Below are 15482 nucleotides of genomic sequence, written 5' to 3'. Positions count from 1 at the left end.
CTCTTTCAAAAAATCGTAATTTGGCACTTTAGGAAGAATTTAACTTGCGATCGGGACATTGTTAACATATTATCTAAGAAAAGCTCTGGTCCGTTGATAAATGACCCAGAATAATAACTGAAAAAGTTACAGCTCTAATTACTTGTACCTGTCTGTACCGTTTGGTAAATAACCTCGGCGGCCGAGGAGAACAATTGCAGAAAACCGAAAGATGTGGGCTGAAATTGCAATTGATCTATACCTGAGGGGTTTGCTAGCAAGTTGCTTAGATCACAAACACCCACCACCCCCCGCCCCCAACTTGGGACCATTACGACTCGACGATGCATCAAGGGTCAATGTGGTCGGCGTAATCATCATGCTGAAGTGTACCAGGGTCCAGATCATTAGCTTTTTTCCCTTTTTTCAGGTCCGAAACCAATAAATTAAGCTGCGAACATAATACGTCCAAACCCTTGCGATGGTCATTCAAAAGCGGGTTGAGTAATAATTAAGATGGAGAGAACAAAAATCCCTAGGTCCTGTCAGAGGAGAGCCCACGACAGCCTTCTGAGGTAGAAACTCTGGATTTAAAATAACTGTCTTTTGTCCTCTCTCTCGACGTGGGTTTCGTCTAAAGCGTTCATCAGAAAACTCTTGTTCGTACTCGACAGTGATCAAACCCTAATAATAGTTATCAATGCACGAATCTATCTGTTTAACTTTAATCTAATCTTCATACATGGATACACATGTACGACAGGAGCTAACGACGGGAGATGATGCTGTCTCTTTGTAAAATACTGGGCAAGTTGGATAATGCAGCCCGGCACGCGCGTGCCGCTTGAGTAAGAGAGTGCTGCTCAAATGAATGATTAATTTGTGCCTTCATATGTATTAATACCTTGATTATTGTATGCTAAGTTTAGTGACTTGAGCATAAAGTTAGACGAAGCAGATCAACTTCTGCCGCTGGAGAGAGAAGGAAAAACTTGTACAGTCTCTGGAGCTCGGGCTTCATTCAGCATCTCGAAACCTTGGCGATGTAACCAAGTTTTTTCTTTCATTTCCGTCTACATATCCTGCCTTTGGAAGTTAGGAAACGATGAAAATTATATCTGTATATCGTTCGGCCAGTTGGACGAAATGCAATATATAACTAGAAAAACAATTATTAAAGCATTGTGCCCTTTATTTTACCACAGCCCTTAGCGGCTGGAAATTTGAAGAAAGAGAGCACGAGATGAATGGTTTGGAATGAAATGAAATTAATCCACTCCTCTTAATTGTCAATGACAATAAACCCATTATCCCCACTAAACTTTGACTAACCACCGTACTTAGGAAGAAGTTTTGGATAAATGATAGAATGAAATGCAATGCCACATGTTCCGGTCTTTTGGAACCCTTGGCGAGAGAAGAGAACAGGAAGCCCATGATTCCGGCCCAACCTAAGATGCATCGGCCCATGATGTCCGGCTAATACGAGGAACTTTGAACTGCATCAATCGGCCCATACTAATTATTTTGGACCCAGTTCCATAGTTAGAAAAGAGAAATGGGCTGGGCACGAGTCTTAGAACGATCGCGTCGGGTTTCAACTTTTTGTGTTTGTGTGGATTTTTTTGAGCAAGTGAAAATCATCTTCATTGCAAATGGCCGACTGCTGCAGCAGCAGCGGGTGATAGCAGCACTGAATGCATCACACACTGCCATTTCAGAGTTGGGAACTATGGTTCGATGGCATTGATCAGAAGCATTTGCGTTGGCATGGAAAAAGACCTAACTTTTGGTTATTTTTTTTTTCCCTTATTGATCCAGAACTCTTGGTTAGTTTCAACGAGTGATAAACTTAGTCGATGAAAGCAGGATTTGATGAAACAGAAGTCGTTGATGAATAGAATAGTCGACAACTTGAAGAGAATTGACAACTCTCCAATAAAGTCATCGACAACAAACATCATTGGTTGTCGATGAAAATGTTCACCAATCAATGAGGTTAATGACACTAGCATGTGAACGTCAGGGCGGAAGAGTGCGTGATGCAACCGTTAGAGTAGTGGAATCAACGATCTCGATGCAACTGTTGTTTAGACAAGTGTTTCTAAATAATATGAGGTAATTAGAGCATGTTTAATTTCCGAGTAACTATCTGTATAACCGTCGAAAATGGGTTATAAATACTCTAGGTGTATTCCTTATAAAAGACCGCAAATCAATCAAAGAACACCCAACTGTTCAATGGTTAATATTGATGTGGTGGTTACCTGCTTGTCCACGTCAGCATTTTCATTTTTATTTTGGCGAAAGGACTAACTCCAATAAAATAACATATACTTTAAGGACTCAATTACAAAAAAGAAAAAAAAGAATTGATTCCTAGTGTTAAAAAAAAAAAAAAAACCTCTGTCAAATAAGGGGGGCGGACCACATTCTATGTTTCCCGACAAGAGATAAGCAACTGCTATTTTGATATGTGAATATCTGTCAAGATTATGTAGACCGATTCTTTAAAATTTGGGAATATGCTTATGTGATAGTTTTTTTTATCTGTCATGAGACCGACAACATCCATGGCGACATGAAGGTCATTGATGTGACTAGAAGATGCGCTGATCTAGATAGCGATCTTGCGATGCTTTGAGGTTGGATTGTAGACGACGAGTCTCGGGGATCTATCGCTAGGTCGGAGCCAAGTCTTTGATCCATAAGTTGCTCGTCAAGGTGGAGAATCTCAGCATCTACACATCGCCATGGCTGGGTGAGCTTGGTCTCGCCCGGTGACAACAAAGCTCAATCTTGCCAAGTCCGGGCGAGGCCGACCTTGCCATGATTGGGAGAGCTTGGCCACCATGGATGCCCGAGCTCGCCCAGCTATGGTGGCGAGGCTAGGCTTGACTTGGGCCAGGCCAACCTCACCCTTGCCTACCAGAGAAAGAAGAAGAAGAAAACAAAAAGAAAAAAGAAAGAAAAGGAAAGAGGAAAAAAGAGAGAGTAAAAGTAATTCAAAAAATGTTATTAAAAATTATCTACGTCGGCGTCGGTCGGCGCCCACGTCGACACCGGCAGACCAAAGTTGGCTAGAAAACCGAACTTGCTCAAATGCAAAAGGTTTAGAACTAAATTGATACAAAAAAAAAATGTATGATAGAATTGACAAAAATATAATAGATTAATGACTTTTTTGGTAATTTTGACCTTATGTCTCTCGTGTTTCGTTCAATCAATACCTTAATACAAAGACACTTGTCGATACTCTCTCTTATCTATAAACTCTAAATATATTAGTTAGTGTCTTAGGGGCACCCGTTAAGAAATTAGTTACGATGATTTGATAATTTTCAATGCACCGGGTGATTCTATACTGTGTGATCGATGTTTGAGATTGACGAATTCTTAACAAACATGTAGCTCGTAAAAAAAAGATTTATTCATGTTTTCTTATTTCTTGTTGCAGAGGAAAATCAAAATATAAATCTAACGTAGACTTGGATAACTCCTCCGGTCGAGAACATCGAAATCTCCGAGTCAATTTCTCTTGTTAGATGGAAATTAAGATAAAGACATGGCATTTACTCGTAGATAAATCGTATGGCTGAGAACACATACATCTTCGGGTCAATTTCTACATCGCGGAAGTGAAAGATTAGCGATTATAGAAACAAACCAGAATACATCTTCTTCTGTGCTCTCGCCAATGTCGACCTATAGCCCTTCTTCTTCTTCCTCTTCTTCTCGGTCTGCAATGCCGAGGACGAGCTCACTCCCTCTCGACCTCCTCCGCAGCGTCCTCTCTCGCCTACCCACTATACCGCTCCTCAAGCTCAGCTTCGTCTGCACTCGATGGCTCGACATCATCGACCACCTGCGCTTCGCCGCCATGCAAACCACAAGCGGCGACAAAACTACCCGGATTTTGCTGCATCCCAGAGCTGAGACGCCGTGTGGATCGCCAATTCGTGGATAGCCAATTCGCGGTGGACGATGGGTTCATACGGACTTTGATCCCCGAATTTGCCTTGAAGTTGGGGCTCTACAAACCCCGAGCTTCGTGTCATGGTTTGCTCTGCTTCGAGGACCTTGGCGTGACCTATCTTTTCAACCCTCTGACGCGAGAAATGGTCTCGCTGACGAGCGTCGACCGGTCGCGCCTGCAGTCGAGCGCCAAGCGGTTGTACCTGCACAGTATCGGAATCGGGGTGGACCGCCTCACCAGCCGGTACAAGATCGTGCGAGTGAGCTGCTTTGCCCACGGACTTAGGGCTGTGGCACATTGGGCAGAGGTCCTTGATCAGGGCTCGCGGTCATGGAGGGACATAGGAAGCGCCCCTTCCAGCCTCATCCTCAGAGACCCCGTGTCCGCCGCCGGATCGATCCACTGGAAAGCCGAGGGCAGAGGCGGAGTCATCAGGATCTCTTCCTTCGACGTAACGAAGGAGGAGTTCGAGTGGACTCCGTGCCCGGAGCTTCAAAAAAACGCGCACCTGGTGGACCTCCAGGGAGTTCTGGGGCTCGTCGACTGCTCACGCCAGGAGAGTATAGACGTGTGGGTGATGGAGGAGAGCAAACGGTGGATGAAGCAGTATAGTGTCCGTCTGCCGTTGCCGGTGGGGGGCCGCTACCGACTTGATGTTCTGGGCTGTTGAGGCTGAAAGATCGCGCTCAACCGCTGGAAGAGCTTAGGTGATAGTCTTGATCTTGTTGGCCGAGTGATGGCGCTCAGACGCTCGGAGAGCTCCTGGACTTTTTATGATCCTGGGAGTGACAAGATGAAGAATGTGCGGGAAGCCGACAGCAACAGGTCGCTGGTTAGAGCTGTAGCTAGCATCACCTTGAGTTTGCTTTTGCCGGCCAAGTTGTGGAACAGCGGCGTTGGGGAAATAAGGATGTACTAAGCACGATAATGTTTCTAATTTTTGCTTGATCGAAAGAAGAATGATTACTGTTTTTTTCTTATTAGTTTCATTGTTATGTTTGTCCATGAGATTGCTTAAATCATCACTGGAAAGTTCAGGCTTAGGCGTGCCAACTCAATGAATTTGGGATAGCTTGAGCCCGAATTTATTTTGGTGATCCAAATGACAATTTCGTAGCTCGCCGACCGTGGAATCAAACTCTGCCATGTCCAATTCGCATGTATGTAATGTCGCCTATATGATCTTGGGATTGAACAAACCTTCCTTACCTTTTCTTGTACGTGTAATATCTCCGCCAAATCTTAATGGTTCTAGTGACCAAAGCTTACCATCATGATATCGAAATAAGCAGATCAATTCTCTAAAGTAATCGATAACAAATTAAAAGGAGATAAACCAGCAGACATAGCTCTTGAAATTTTCCTTAACTATTAATATTTGTCACTTACTTGATGAATGGTACCTTTAGAATTTCTCTTTTAGAAGAAACACGCAGAACTTCTTTGAAGGTTTGTGCTTCAGACAACTCACTGCCCAGAGTCTATCAGTGCAGACATTAAGAATGAAAAAGAAAGCCCTGGTTTCTTCATCCTCTCGTCTAGCTTGATCTCCATTCTCCATCAATATTGCTCCTTACCTTATTGAAACGTCAGATACACCCTCATGCAGAGTTTGGGTGAATGAGTCAGCATATACTCTAAGAGTGGGAATTTGAGAAGCGTAGATCATTTTCGTATTTTAGTTTTGAAGATCACCAGCAATTGGTAAACGCCCAGGTCCTGTGTGAAAACTCGGATTTCTTTAAAGGCAAAGCCCAAAAACAACAGAAAGACAGCACTCAATTTTCTCAGTAGCTCAAAGTCAAAGATAAGACATATATGAAGAAGATATTCTCCGGTAAGCGAAAATGCAGACCAGATTATGGACTACAACCAAGAACAGGTAGCCCACAGTAAAGATACCACAGCTAAGAAATAATCACATGAACAAGTGAATCAGAGTTCTCATCTTTCATTTTCATTTGGATTGCTCAAAAGCTCTTTGCCATCTCCTAATATTGTTATTAATATACATTGTTTTTCCTGCATAAAACAACAAAACCTACTCATACTAATGCCACAGGAAACCAGCAACTTGTCCGAAATGGGGGGATTTCGATGATCAGACCTGTTGTATCTTTCGGAAACGAGAACAATCAACGGGCTCAGACGGCAAGCGAAACTCTCCTACTCCACACAATTGATCTCCTTGACCCAACTGTCCTCCACCTTCCCTTCCCAGTCAATCTAAAAACCATCTTCTCCAACCACATTCTTGATGGGGTGCTGCTCGAAATACTCCGAAGCCCTAATTCTCCGGCCTACATCCGCATTGAACATCCAATGGCCAACTCGAACTCTCCTCCTCAACTACAAACTCCTTTTCCACCTCCGTAGCAATCTAGTGAGTTTTTGATCAGTCACACAGCACCCCATTAGACAAAAGGGCACTAACCAATCCAATAAGTCAGATTCTTTTGCCTTTCTCCAACTTTTTTCACATTGAATACAGTGGACTAGCAATTTATAATTTAACTCAATTCAAAAGTGTCGTGTGATTAAAAGAAAATTATATACTAACAGAAAAGATTATCACCAAAACCAAAAATGAAGAAAACAAAATGCAATGGAACTATCAGCATAAGCATCCAGGCTTTAAACTAAACCATCGAATTTTCTAACTTCTAGTGGACAATACACAGATCCTGTTAATCCTTTCTAAATGTGATCAACAAGTGCATGATGGAGGTAAGCAAGCATTGGATAAGTGAAAGCACCTTCTACAGTCTGATTGCCCTTGAATTTTCTATTTGAATCTGAACGAGTGCTAGTTAGATCCTCAAAAAGAAGAAAGCCCACATAAATAACGTTTTGTCCATAACATCGAGGTGTGTTCCTTTCTTATCTGCATGACATGTACCATGTCTGAATTAATACGCACCCTTCATCTTATAAAGAAGAATACTGAACGATCAAGCAGAGGCTGTCAATGGTTAACCTCATAAAGGACACATTTCGACCCTAAAAAAAGGACACATACAACTATACTGTTTATAGGAGTATCAAAACTAGCTTCCTATACATGAAGACATATGCCAGGTCCTGTCTTGCACTTTAACAAGGTAAATTCAGGGCTGCATCATCAACCAAGAATGTTTCTTTGCATCATGTATAGCAGGCTCCGATACCAATGAAGAAAAACAGATTTCCTATTTATAAACAAAGAACGTGCGGAAAACATGCCCAAAAACAGACTTGAATTACCGATCATTAACGAATACATCACAGGACATATCGTAATAGCCACAGATTAGATGTCACTCTTGCAATCTTGAGAGGTCCCTTGCTTCGATCAAGCGTTGGAGAGCTGAGAGAAAATGTTGATCATTCTCTCTCTGCGTTCTCATAATAGCCAAAAATGTCGGATTGAGAACAGAGGAAACTGACATGCTACAAAAGACGTGATTCCAAGTGAGAAACCTGACTTGCTACAAAAGACATTTCGAAATATTGAAAGCTGCCTTGATAGTTTATCAATTATGGGTGAGGGGTGTGATTGCCTACATGGGCGGACCACAATAAATTCCATAAAACCCAACATAGGTAATGGCTCTTCTATAGCCTTTGGAGCATAACAGGCCACTATTACAAGAGGATTGATGGTTGTGTTTTCAAGCCCACACCACAGTAAGCAGTGTTTTCAAGTCGTAACTAGAGTACATATAAGGGCCCCAGTTAATTGTTCAACTGGTTTAGCCACTAGATCACGAGTTGCTAATGTCGTGACGACGGGAGTTCAAGTCCTGCTTTCTTACTTATTTTTTAAAGATATATTTAGGAGCAAAATTAACAAAAGGAGGAGGCATTACTAGAGATATGCAACCAAACCTAGTTTACTCGAAATTCGGACTAGACCACCCGAAGAACAGGTCCGAGAGCCGATTCCTATTCAAACGGATCCGGGAATGAGTTCTAATTTGTGGGAACTAATTAGAAGAGGTTCGATTCCCAATTTCCAATGAAAACCCACCCAGAAATCGAAACAGTTTTGAAATCGTTTTTTAGCTACTATTAAAAAAAACTTAATTTTGCTCGCCTCACCTCTTTTGTTTCCTAGCTCCTCTCTCTCTCTCTCTCTCTCTCTCTCTCTAAATGGAGCAGCTTATCTTTCATTTTAAGCACTGTGGAATCTAACGTAGTGAAGTCAATGCGTAAGGCATCGAAAAGGTTTTAATCTTTGGCTATGCTAAAAGATTAACTCATATTGCATGAAAAGCTGAACACACATGAGCGCAAAATAGTTTTATCATCTTGTCGTTTTCGATGATAATAGACCTTCATCATGTACGGTCAATGACACTGTGGACGGTTTTCCAAATGAGATCTTGTCAAGGAAGAGATAGGTTTGGGAGAGGTATCTCATCTTTAGGGGGTGCCAATTGTTATTTCAAGAAATGTCTGCCTTCGAACTATCAACTTATTGACAAAATTTAGTCAAGAGGCAACTTGGCAGGAGGATTACATGGCAGGCTGGATGGAACGATGGTAGGATTTCATCTTTGCGAACTGTTCTAGCTATATGACCTCAAACACATAAAAAACTTTATCTTATTCACTGAATAATTTTTAAAGTATTATGATCTTTCAGCAAATCATAATCGATCTCAATCGTGCCTTGCCTCTACTTATCCGCCTTTAAATTCGTAGTTCACCAAACAATGGATAGAATATGACAAAATTCTTGGATTCATTATCTTATTTAATTCATTCTTATTCTGACTACAAATCTGGGCAATCAAACCTAGCATTAGAGTTTGTTATTTTGTATATTCAATATTTTATCTAACTAGCACTTGAAAAGTACATACAAGTATCAATTCATCTAGTTAGTGTTGACATGATACTTACGTGCTAGTCCACATCAATATTTGCGTTTTTATTTTAATAGGACTAACACGAATTTTATATATATATTTTATGGACTCGATTTGCACACGCAAAAAAATAGTTGAACTAATTGCAGTGTCTTTACCCCTATTGTTAATTAAAAGTAAGGTGGTGTCCAAACCAATCTTGGGTACCTCAAGTAGTCCAAATCTCCAGACAATTTTACGTCTAGTGCTCTGAAAAAACTTGTTACTCCCATGAGAGGAGTGGCAAACTCCTGCAGTGATGTCAAATTGTCAATCTCTCATTGACCCCTTGCCATGTCGAACTACCCATCGACCCTTTTAAAGCAAGTTTTAGATGAACAGATAACGTGCCTTCTTTTTTAAACTCTTAAAATCTAAGGCTAATATTATTGGAGGATCTACTGTTGTTTGTTTCACTAGAAAGTGGGGCTGACCCAAATAGTACAAAACCTTTCACGAAAGGTTGACCTGTAATTTGTTGTTAGATAGGTTTAATTGTGATGTAGACATGAATTCGGCGAGACAAAGAAGATAGACAATATAATAAAAGTAAAGGACTCTAAATGGCAAACATTTTAAGGACATTGACATTGATGAAGTGCATCGAGAATTTGTTCTTATGATGTGTCCCTTAATAACATTACACATCATCTTTTATGATCTACTAAACATAACTGCTCAACAAGCAATTAATACTTCAAAGGCGGTTATAACTACATTTCCACGATGTTGGGCCTCGGCCCATGTGCGCATGTTGCCCTTTTCGTAAACGGTTATAACCTCCGATGTGCCACTAGAATCAACCATCGATTGGTATCTTTATCGTCAATCAGTATCGTAGAATTCATGTTCTTCTCTATATCCAAACACTTAGCTAGAATTAGGTGGCCAACTTGTTGCATTTTTATAGACATGTCTTGTTGATTACCCCTTGTCTACCTGTTAATGTTGATGTTGTCTTGTTATCAATGGCTACGTTGCCGATGCCGATAATGTGCCTTCAATCAACATCTTCTTTGTGTCTCTTCGATAATTATCGTTCATAGTCATTTGTGAACTATTTCTATAACCATCGATAACCGCCTTAAGTAATTAGTGACGTCGCCAAACTCTATTTGACCAAGGCGACTTCATGTCGGTTATAAAGAGTTGATCATTTTTTGGTGTAAAATTTTTTTATTTAGCAAATCAAATTACTTAATGAAATTTATGAGAAATTGTAGGAGAAAGGAACAATATAATTTTTTTTCCAATAAACATGTTCATCCACATTTAATTTGATAGTTAGGGCGACAATGAGTCGTGACTTATTTTCTATTCTAATCTTAGGGAGCCGTTAGCATGACGGTACTATCAATTATTTTTAATTACATGATCTCTTAATTAATGAATATTTTATGTAAAACACACGATAAAGATCGAAATTTATTTGATGATTGTATTTGCAATGAGACCTCTCGAATGATCGCGATCGGGACCTTTAAGCGGGACTTGCACGTGATGCTCGGACAGACAGCCCTTGTGAAAAGCATGCAAAATAATGTCGATTAGATTTCACTTTTTCGTTTTCGACATTTGTTCGGTTGTTCTTGGAAGCCGTACTCCCAGAGCTCCCGTGGAATCTCATGGACCCTGCGCTGACCCTCAGGTTCCGGTTGCCGGAGCTGTCCCTGTTTCGCCGGAAAAGCGACCCTCGGAGTACTCTTTTCCGACTAGGGGTGCGGGCGAAAGCGGGCCTGAGCTCCACATCGCCGCCGTCGCTCAAGACTCGGTTGACCGTCGCCGCCAAGAAAAGGCCGCCGATTGATGGGCTCAGCGACGAGCTGAACGCGATCGCGTCGCAGAGCCTGGACTTCGCGCCTGCTAGGAGAAGGGTCCGAGCCGCGTTCAGCGAGGTCCAGCGACAGCTCGATCATTGCTTGTTCAAGGTCCGTCGTTTCAGCTTGGTGATGGTCGTTTTGGCGATGATCTGAGATTTCTCTTCCAGTATGCAAATTTACTAATTGGGTTTCTTTCTTCATTGATCTTTCGATGGTTTTGGGGTTTATGTGTGGCTTGGCGTGTAGCTGGCTCCTGCTGGGATCAGAACAGAGGAGGTAACCAAGTTGACACTGCAACTGCGCGTGCCTTTTTGTTATTAATTCATTCTTGCTGGGGTTTGATTAGTTTCTGTGTTTGTTGTCTTGTAAGAGATTTGGAAAAGCAATGCGTGTGTGTTTTTGGTTTTTTTAGTTAATGGCGCACAATGTCGTTGAAATTCCCAAATGTTTATTCATGTAGTGGTATGAGACAAACTCAAACGGTCTCCAAATTTTCTGTAAGAGCTGGTTACCTAAAGCAGGTGTTCGAATTAAAGGCGCAGTTTGTTTTTGCCACGGCTATGGTGATACTTGCACTTTCTTCTTTGAAGGTCTGCTCAATTACTCCTCCTTTATTTAGAGATGTTAATTTTAGTTGCAACACCATAATAGTGGAGTTTTGGCATCATCAGTTATCCAAATAGAAATTAAGGATTTGCAGTGCTGTTGGGACAATGAGATTTCAGGTATCGCCAGGCACTTTGCTTCTCAAGGATATGCTGTTTATGCTTTGGACCACCCAGGTTTTGGCCTTTCAGATGGATTGCATGGTTACATCTCAAACTTCGATGATTTAGTCGACAATGTCATTGAACAATACACGAAAATCAAAGGTGTGAACTGCAAGATTTGCCTCAGAAGACAATCAAGATCATTTTAATTGCTGTAATCCTCCCTACCTCCTTTTCTCTCTGGGAAAACAAAACTCACTAGTGCCCGAGAGTGCACACACACAACAGAGAAAAAAATCAGTTTCTCAGAATTGATCTACTATTGATAGGTTGTCTACTTCTTACACGAGTTTATTGCACGAATTGCAGAGAGACCTGAAGTGAGAGGATTGCCTTGCTTTATATTGGGACAGTCCATGGGTGGAGCTGTTACTCTCAAGGTTCATCTAAAACAGCCTGATTCATGGGATGGAGTCGTGCTTGTTGCCCCGATGTGTAAAGTATGTCCTCCATCACCTAAGGCTGTCACCATTTTTGCCATGTTTTTTTGCATGGGATCCTTCTTTTATCTGTGCATCATTCAAACAATTATAGGTGCAACATGAAGCAAAGTCATGTGGAGATGAGAAGATTTTTAAATTGTGCTCTTGTTTCCAAAGTAGCTCTAGTTAGTTGAGAACTTAGTCAGAAGGAATACCTGATCTGTCAGACTGTGAATGAGTAGTTCCCGATGGGAAAATGATCATTGCTGCGCAAATGACGCATGATTTCTTGGACAGAATATATGACTGTAAATCATTAGGTTTATGACCACATTTGAGGAAAAAAACAAGTTTCTTGTGTATTTTGCTGGTTGTTGAATTTGTAATAAGATGCTGGGTGATAACAACTGTAAATATTGTAAAGGAAATTCCATATTTATCAACAGAAAATTTCCTCTGTTTTATGAAAGATGCCTGTTAATTCCATATGCCATATGTTTCTCATATATAACTTACTCTGGCAAAATCTTCACTAAGATTGCCATGCGCAAGAGTGCTAGATTGACTGCTATTGCACCATCATTTTGTAAGTCATTTTTTCCGATGGCCTCTCTCTGTCTCTCTCCCCAATGCATGTGTGCGCTAAGAATGCATGTGTGCATATTGTATAGCAGGAAAAACTTATTCTTGTGCCCTGTTCTGTCTGATCTGAAGTACTTTATACTGAGTGAAACTGCACTTCAAGTTCTTATTGGAACCGATGCTCTGTGCTTATGCACATGTATCTCGACACATATAAAGTGCCTATAAGAAGCTTTTTCTACGTTAATCTTGACCCACAGTAATAGAAACCGCATTTCGAAGTTCTAATGGGAACTGATAGATTGCTGACTCTAATTGCTTTCAAGATTTCAGATGCTGTTAGACCACCTGAAGCAGTTGTAAAAGTGTTGACCCTTATGTCTAGCATTCTGCCAAAAGCAAAGCTCTTCCCACAGAAGGATCTTGCTGAGGTGGCTTTCAGAGACTTGAAGAAAAGGAAAATGGTTAGTTTCCTACTTTATGGTCTCCTATGCTTGATTTTATGCGAGCGGCTGAAAGTTCATGCTGTCTTGTCCTAGTCGTGCAAAAGCTTATTAGTCAGCATCGCAGACTAATCATTGGGGTTCACTGTAGATTTATAATCGACTGCCATGGTTCATGACCTGGTAAAAGAAACATCTAATGCAATTTGGCTAGATTTGTTGAAACGGATCAGTTGCTCAATGCCAATGCCCATAGCCTATCCAAAAGTGAACATGGTTTTATATGCCATGGCCTATTCAGAAGTGAACTATGTTGAATAATTTTTATGTTCACAAAAGAGCAGTCCCACTTTAATTTTGCTGAAGTCGGGAGATTCTATGATATGTCAATTCCAACTTCTTTTTTGCTGATTTAAGCGTTACTCTCGCACATCGCTGCATAATGTGTGAACCAATGTCCTTTTGGCTAATTTTATTGGCATATTTTCCCAATTCGAGATGATTACCGGGTGTAATAGCACTATTTATAAGGGATTAATTACTATTCAGATTATTAGAATCTGGTTTTGGTCCTCTTATTATCTAGTTGTTTACCATGCTTATATCCTAAATACGGTGATCAAGGATGTTACAGTATAAAAAGGCTGCAATTGTGAATGTGTTCCGGGGGCTGAGGCCAATTGTCTTTTTTAACCTTAAGTAACTGTTAAAGAAAAGTGAAAGAAGGTTCTAGAAAGTATGGAACTTGATCGCTGCATCATAATTTTCCGGTGTTCCTATTATATTGGTTGTGATTGGGCATTGCATTCATGGAAAATCCCAATAGGCTAATTAAGAATTGGTAGTTCGATCTTCATGAGATTTGTGCAATTCAATAATTCTTTTTTTTTTGTGTCAAACAATAATCCTATTTGCCTTGTCTTGTTTTAGGCTGTCTACAATGTGATTTGCTACAATGACCAGACACGACTGCAGACTGCCTCAGAACTTTTGAGGGCAACTAATGATATTGAGTCACAAGTAGACAAGGTTAGTGTTTTCCAGTTGTGGCTTCACAATTGCTTGCCTATTCGCATGTGTTTGCAAGTAAGAATAAAGTTAAAGTCAATCAATATGTACTTCAGGTTTCATCTCCATTGCTGATTCTTCATGGAGCGGGTGATAAGCTGACAGATCCTTCAGTTAGTAAGTTTCTCTACGAAAAAGCCTCTACCAAGGATAAAACCTTAAAGCTTTATGAAGGAGGGTATCACTGCATTCTTGAAGGCGAATCTGATGAAAAGATATTTATGGCCCTAGATGATATTGTTTCATGGCTGGATTCTCGGTGTTCCCTCAAGTAGAAAACCCCTTCTCTTGACCTTGAAAGCAAATGCATTTGAGATTGTCATTGTTAAGTTGCACCTTGGGCAGCTCAAACTTCATTCACTGATACAATTAAGGAAAGGGGTCCTGTTCCTGACTATGTTGCTGTTCAGTGCCCCTGCCTAGCCTTCATAATGGACTCCTCTGCTTAATTGGGTTGAAGTTTATTCGTTTTTTCACCCCTTTACTTTCTCAGTGTTTGTTGCAGCAATCACCTCTGAATTTGAGGGCCATTTCGAGGAAGTCGATAACCTTTTCTTTGCCTAGTCGTTTGTAGTTGTTACTTTTGGCGGTGGAAGATGTATGTGAGCTCAACTGTCAGACGACAAATTTCTCTTGTGACTTTTGCTTATTAGTTATGTAAAGTGAGAACGGTGATCAATCTTTTCTTTCCTCCTGAAAAAGGAAAACCAAAAATATAGAGGCAAACGTGCGTTTGTAGCTTTGTTCATTTGGTTATTCAGATGCCTGCGAAGAGGGCAGTGGAACTGATGAGGGAGTCCTCCAGTGACACTGGTACTGATACTTTCATTAACATCGCGGTCGGTCGTTTTGTTTCCTGTGCTATGTTTTTCACAATCTGTGTTCATCTCAGGCACGAAGACTTGATCTGACAGTCACGGATAAAGTGCAACCATCGATTGAATGCATGTGTTGTGGTTGCTTACTTGACATTATCTTCCTGCACAATGCAGCATGTTTTGGATCAGGAAAGTGGCCAACGCAAGCTCTTTCCGGTCTCGTGTTAGGATGCCCTGGGTCCGATGCGTCTCGTCAACAAGAGCAATACGAAAGTTTGAAAACTGTCGGGTGCATGGATTGTATTTCCTAGGGGAATTGGCGTGACAAATCAATAGGACCTTTCAGTCGCGCAGCGCGATTGTCAAGGTTTCAACCTTTCTTGTTCGGGCCCTTCATTAAATAGGACTTCCGTTAATCTTTGAGTACGATTGCTCTCCATGCCTAGGATTTGGTCTTAAAACTGTTTTTTGATCTCTAGGATCCACTTAAGTGGCAAGTGGAAAGCATTTTTGCTGAAAATCGGCTCATCTTGTCGTATCAAATTGCAATTTCATCCATGTAATATATTTTAGTTTCCTTGTCTTGTATGGTTAATTTAATAGGATTTCGATCAATTTTAATGGCAACATGCTGGTGTAATATTCAATGGGCCTAATATCCAAAAAAACCTTCAATTTTAGTCTATCCCAATTATATCCCCAAAACAATTTA

General features: G+C 40.9%; 2 protein-coding genes and 1 long non-coding RNA gene across 3 annotated transcripts; 2 read left to right on the top strand and 1 right to left on the bottom strand.

Annotated features, from left to right (window-relative positions):
• Nucleotides 1-4097: 4097 nt before the first annotated feature.
• On the top strand, nt 4098-4874 carry LOC115754199. The gene is made up of 2 exons (XM_030693161.2): nt 4098-4586; nt 4635-4874. Exons 1-2 carry the CDS (start codon nt 4098-4100, stop codon nt 4872-4874), a joined length of 729 nt encoding a protein of 242 aa, XP_030549021.2.
• A 1030-nt stretch (nt 4875-5904) lies between these two features.
• LOC125315013 lies at nt 5905-6905 on the bottom strand. Its single transcript, XR_007198357.1, has 2 exons — nt 6712-6905; nt 5905-6335 (listed from the first exon to the last, which is right to left on the bottom strand). It is a non-coding gene; the product is annotated as an uncharacterized LOC125315013 (long non-coding RNA).
• Nucleotides 6906-10372: 3467 nt separating this feature from the next.
• On the top strand, nt 10373-14636 carry LOC115752378 (caffeoylshikimate esterase). Its single transcript, XM_030690537.2, has 8 exons — nt 10373-10775; nt 10914-10943; nt 11128-11257; nt 11393-11539; nt 11747-11877; nt 12768-12905; nt 13815-13913; nt 14009-14636. Exons 1-8 carry the CDS (start codon nt 10473-10475, stop codon nt 14225-14227), a joined length of 1197 nt encoding a protein of 398 aa, XP_030546397.1. The 5' UTR covers nt 10373-10472; the 3' UTR covers nt 14228-14636.
• The last annotated feature ends 846 nt before the right edge of the window (nt 14637-15482 follow it).

The sequence above is a fragment of the Rhodamnia argentea genome, chromosome 5, assembly GCF_020921035.1.
Source record: "Rhodamnia argentea isolate NSW1041297 chromosome 5, ASM2092103v1, whole genome shotgun sequence".
NCBI lineage: Eukaryota > Viridiplantae > Streptophyta > Magnoliopsida > Myrtales > Myrtaceae > Rhodamnia > Rhodamnia argentea.
This window is presented reverse-complemented; position numbering and strand designations above follow the sequence as displayed.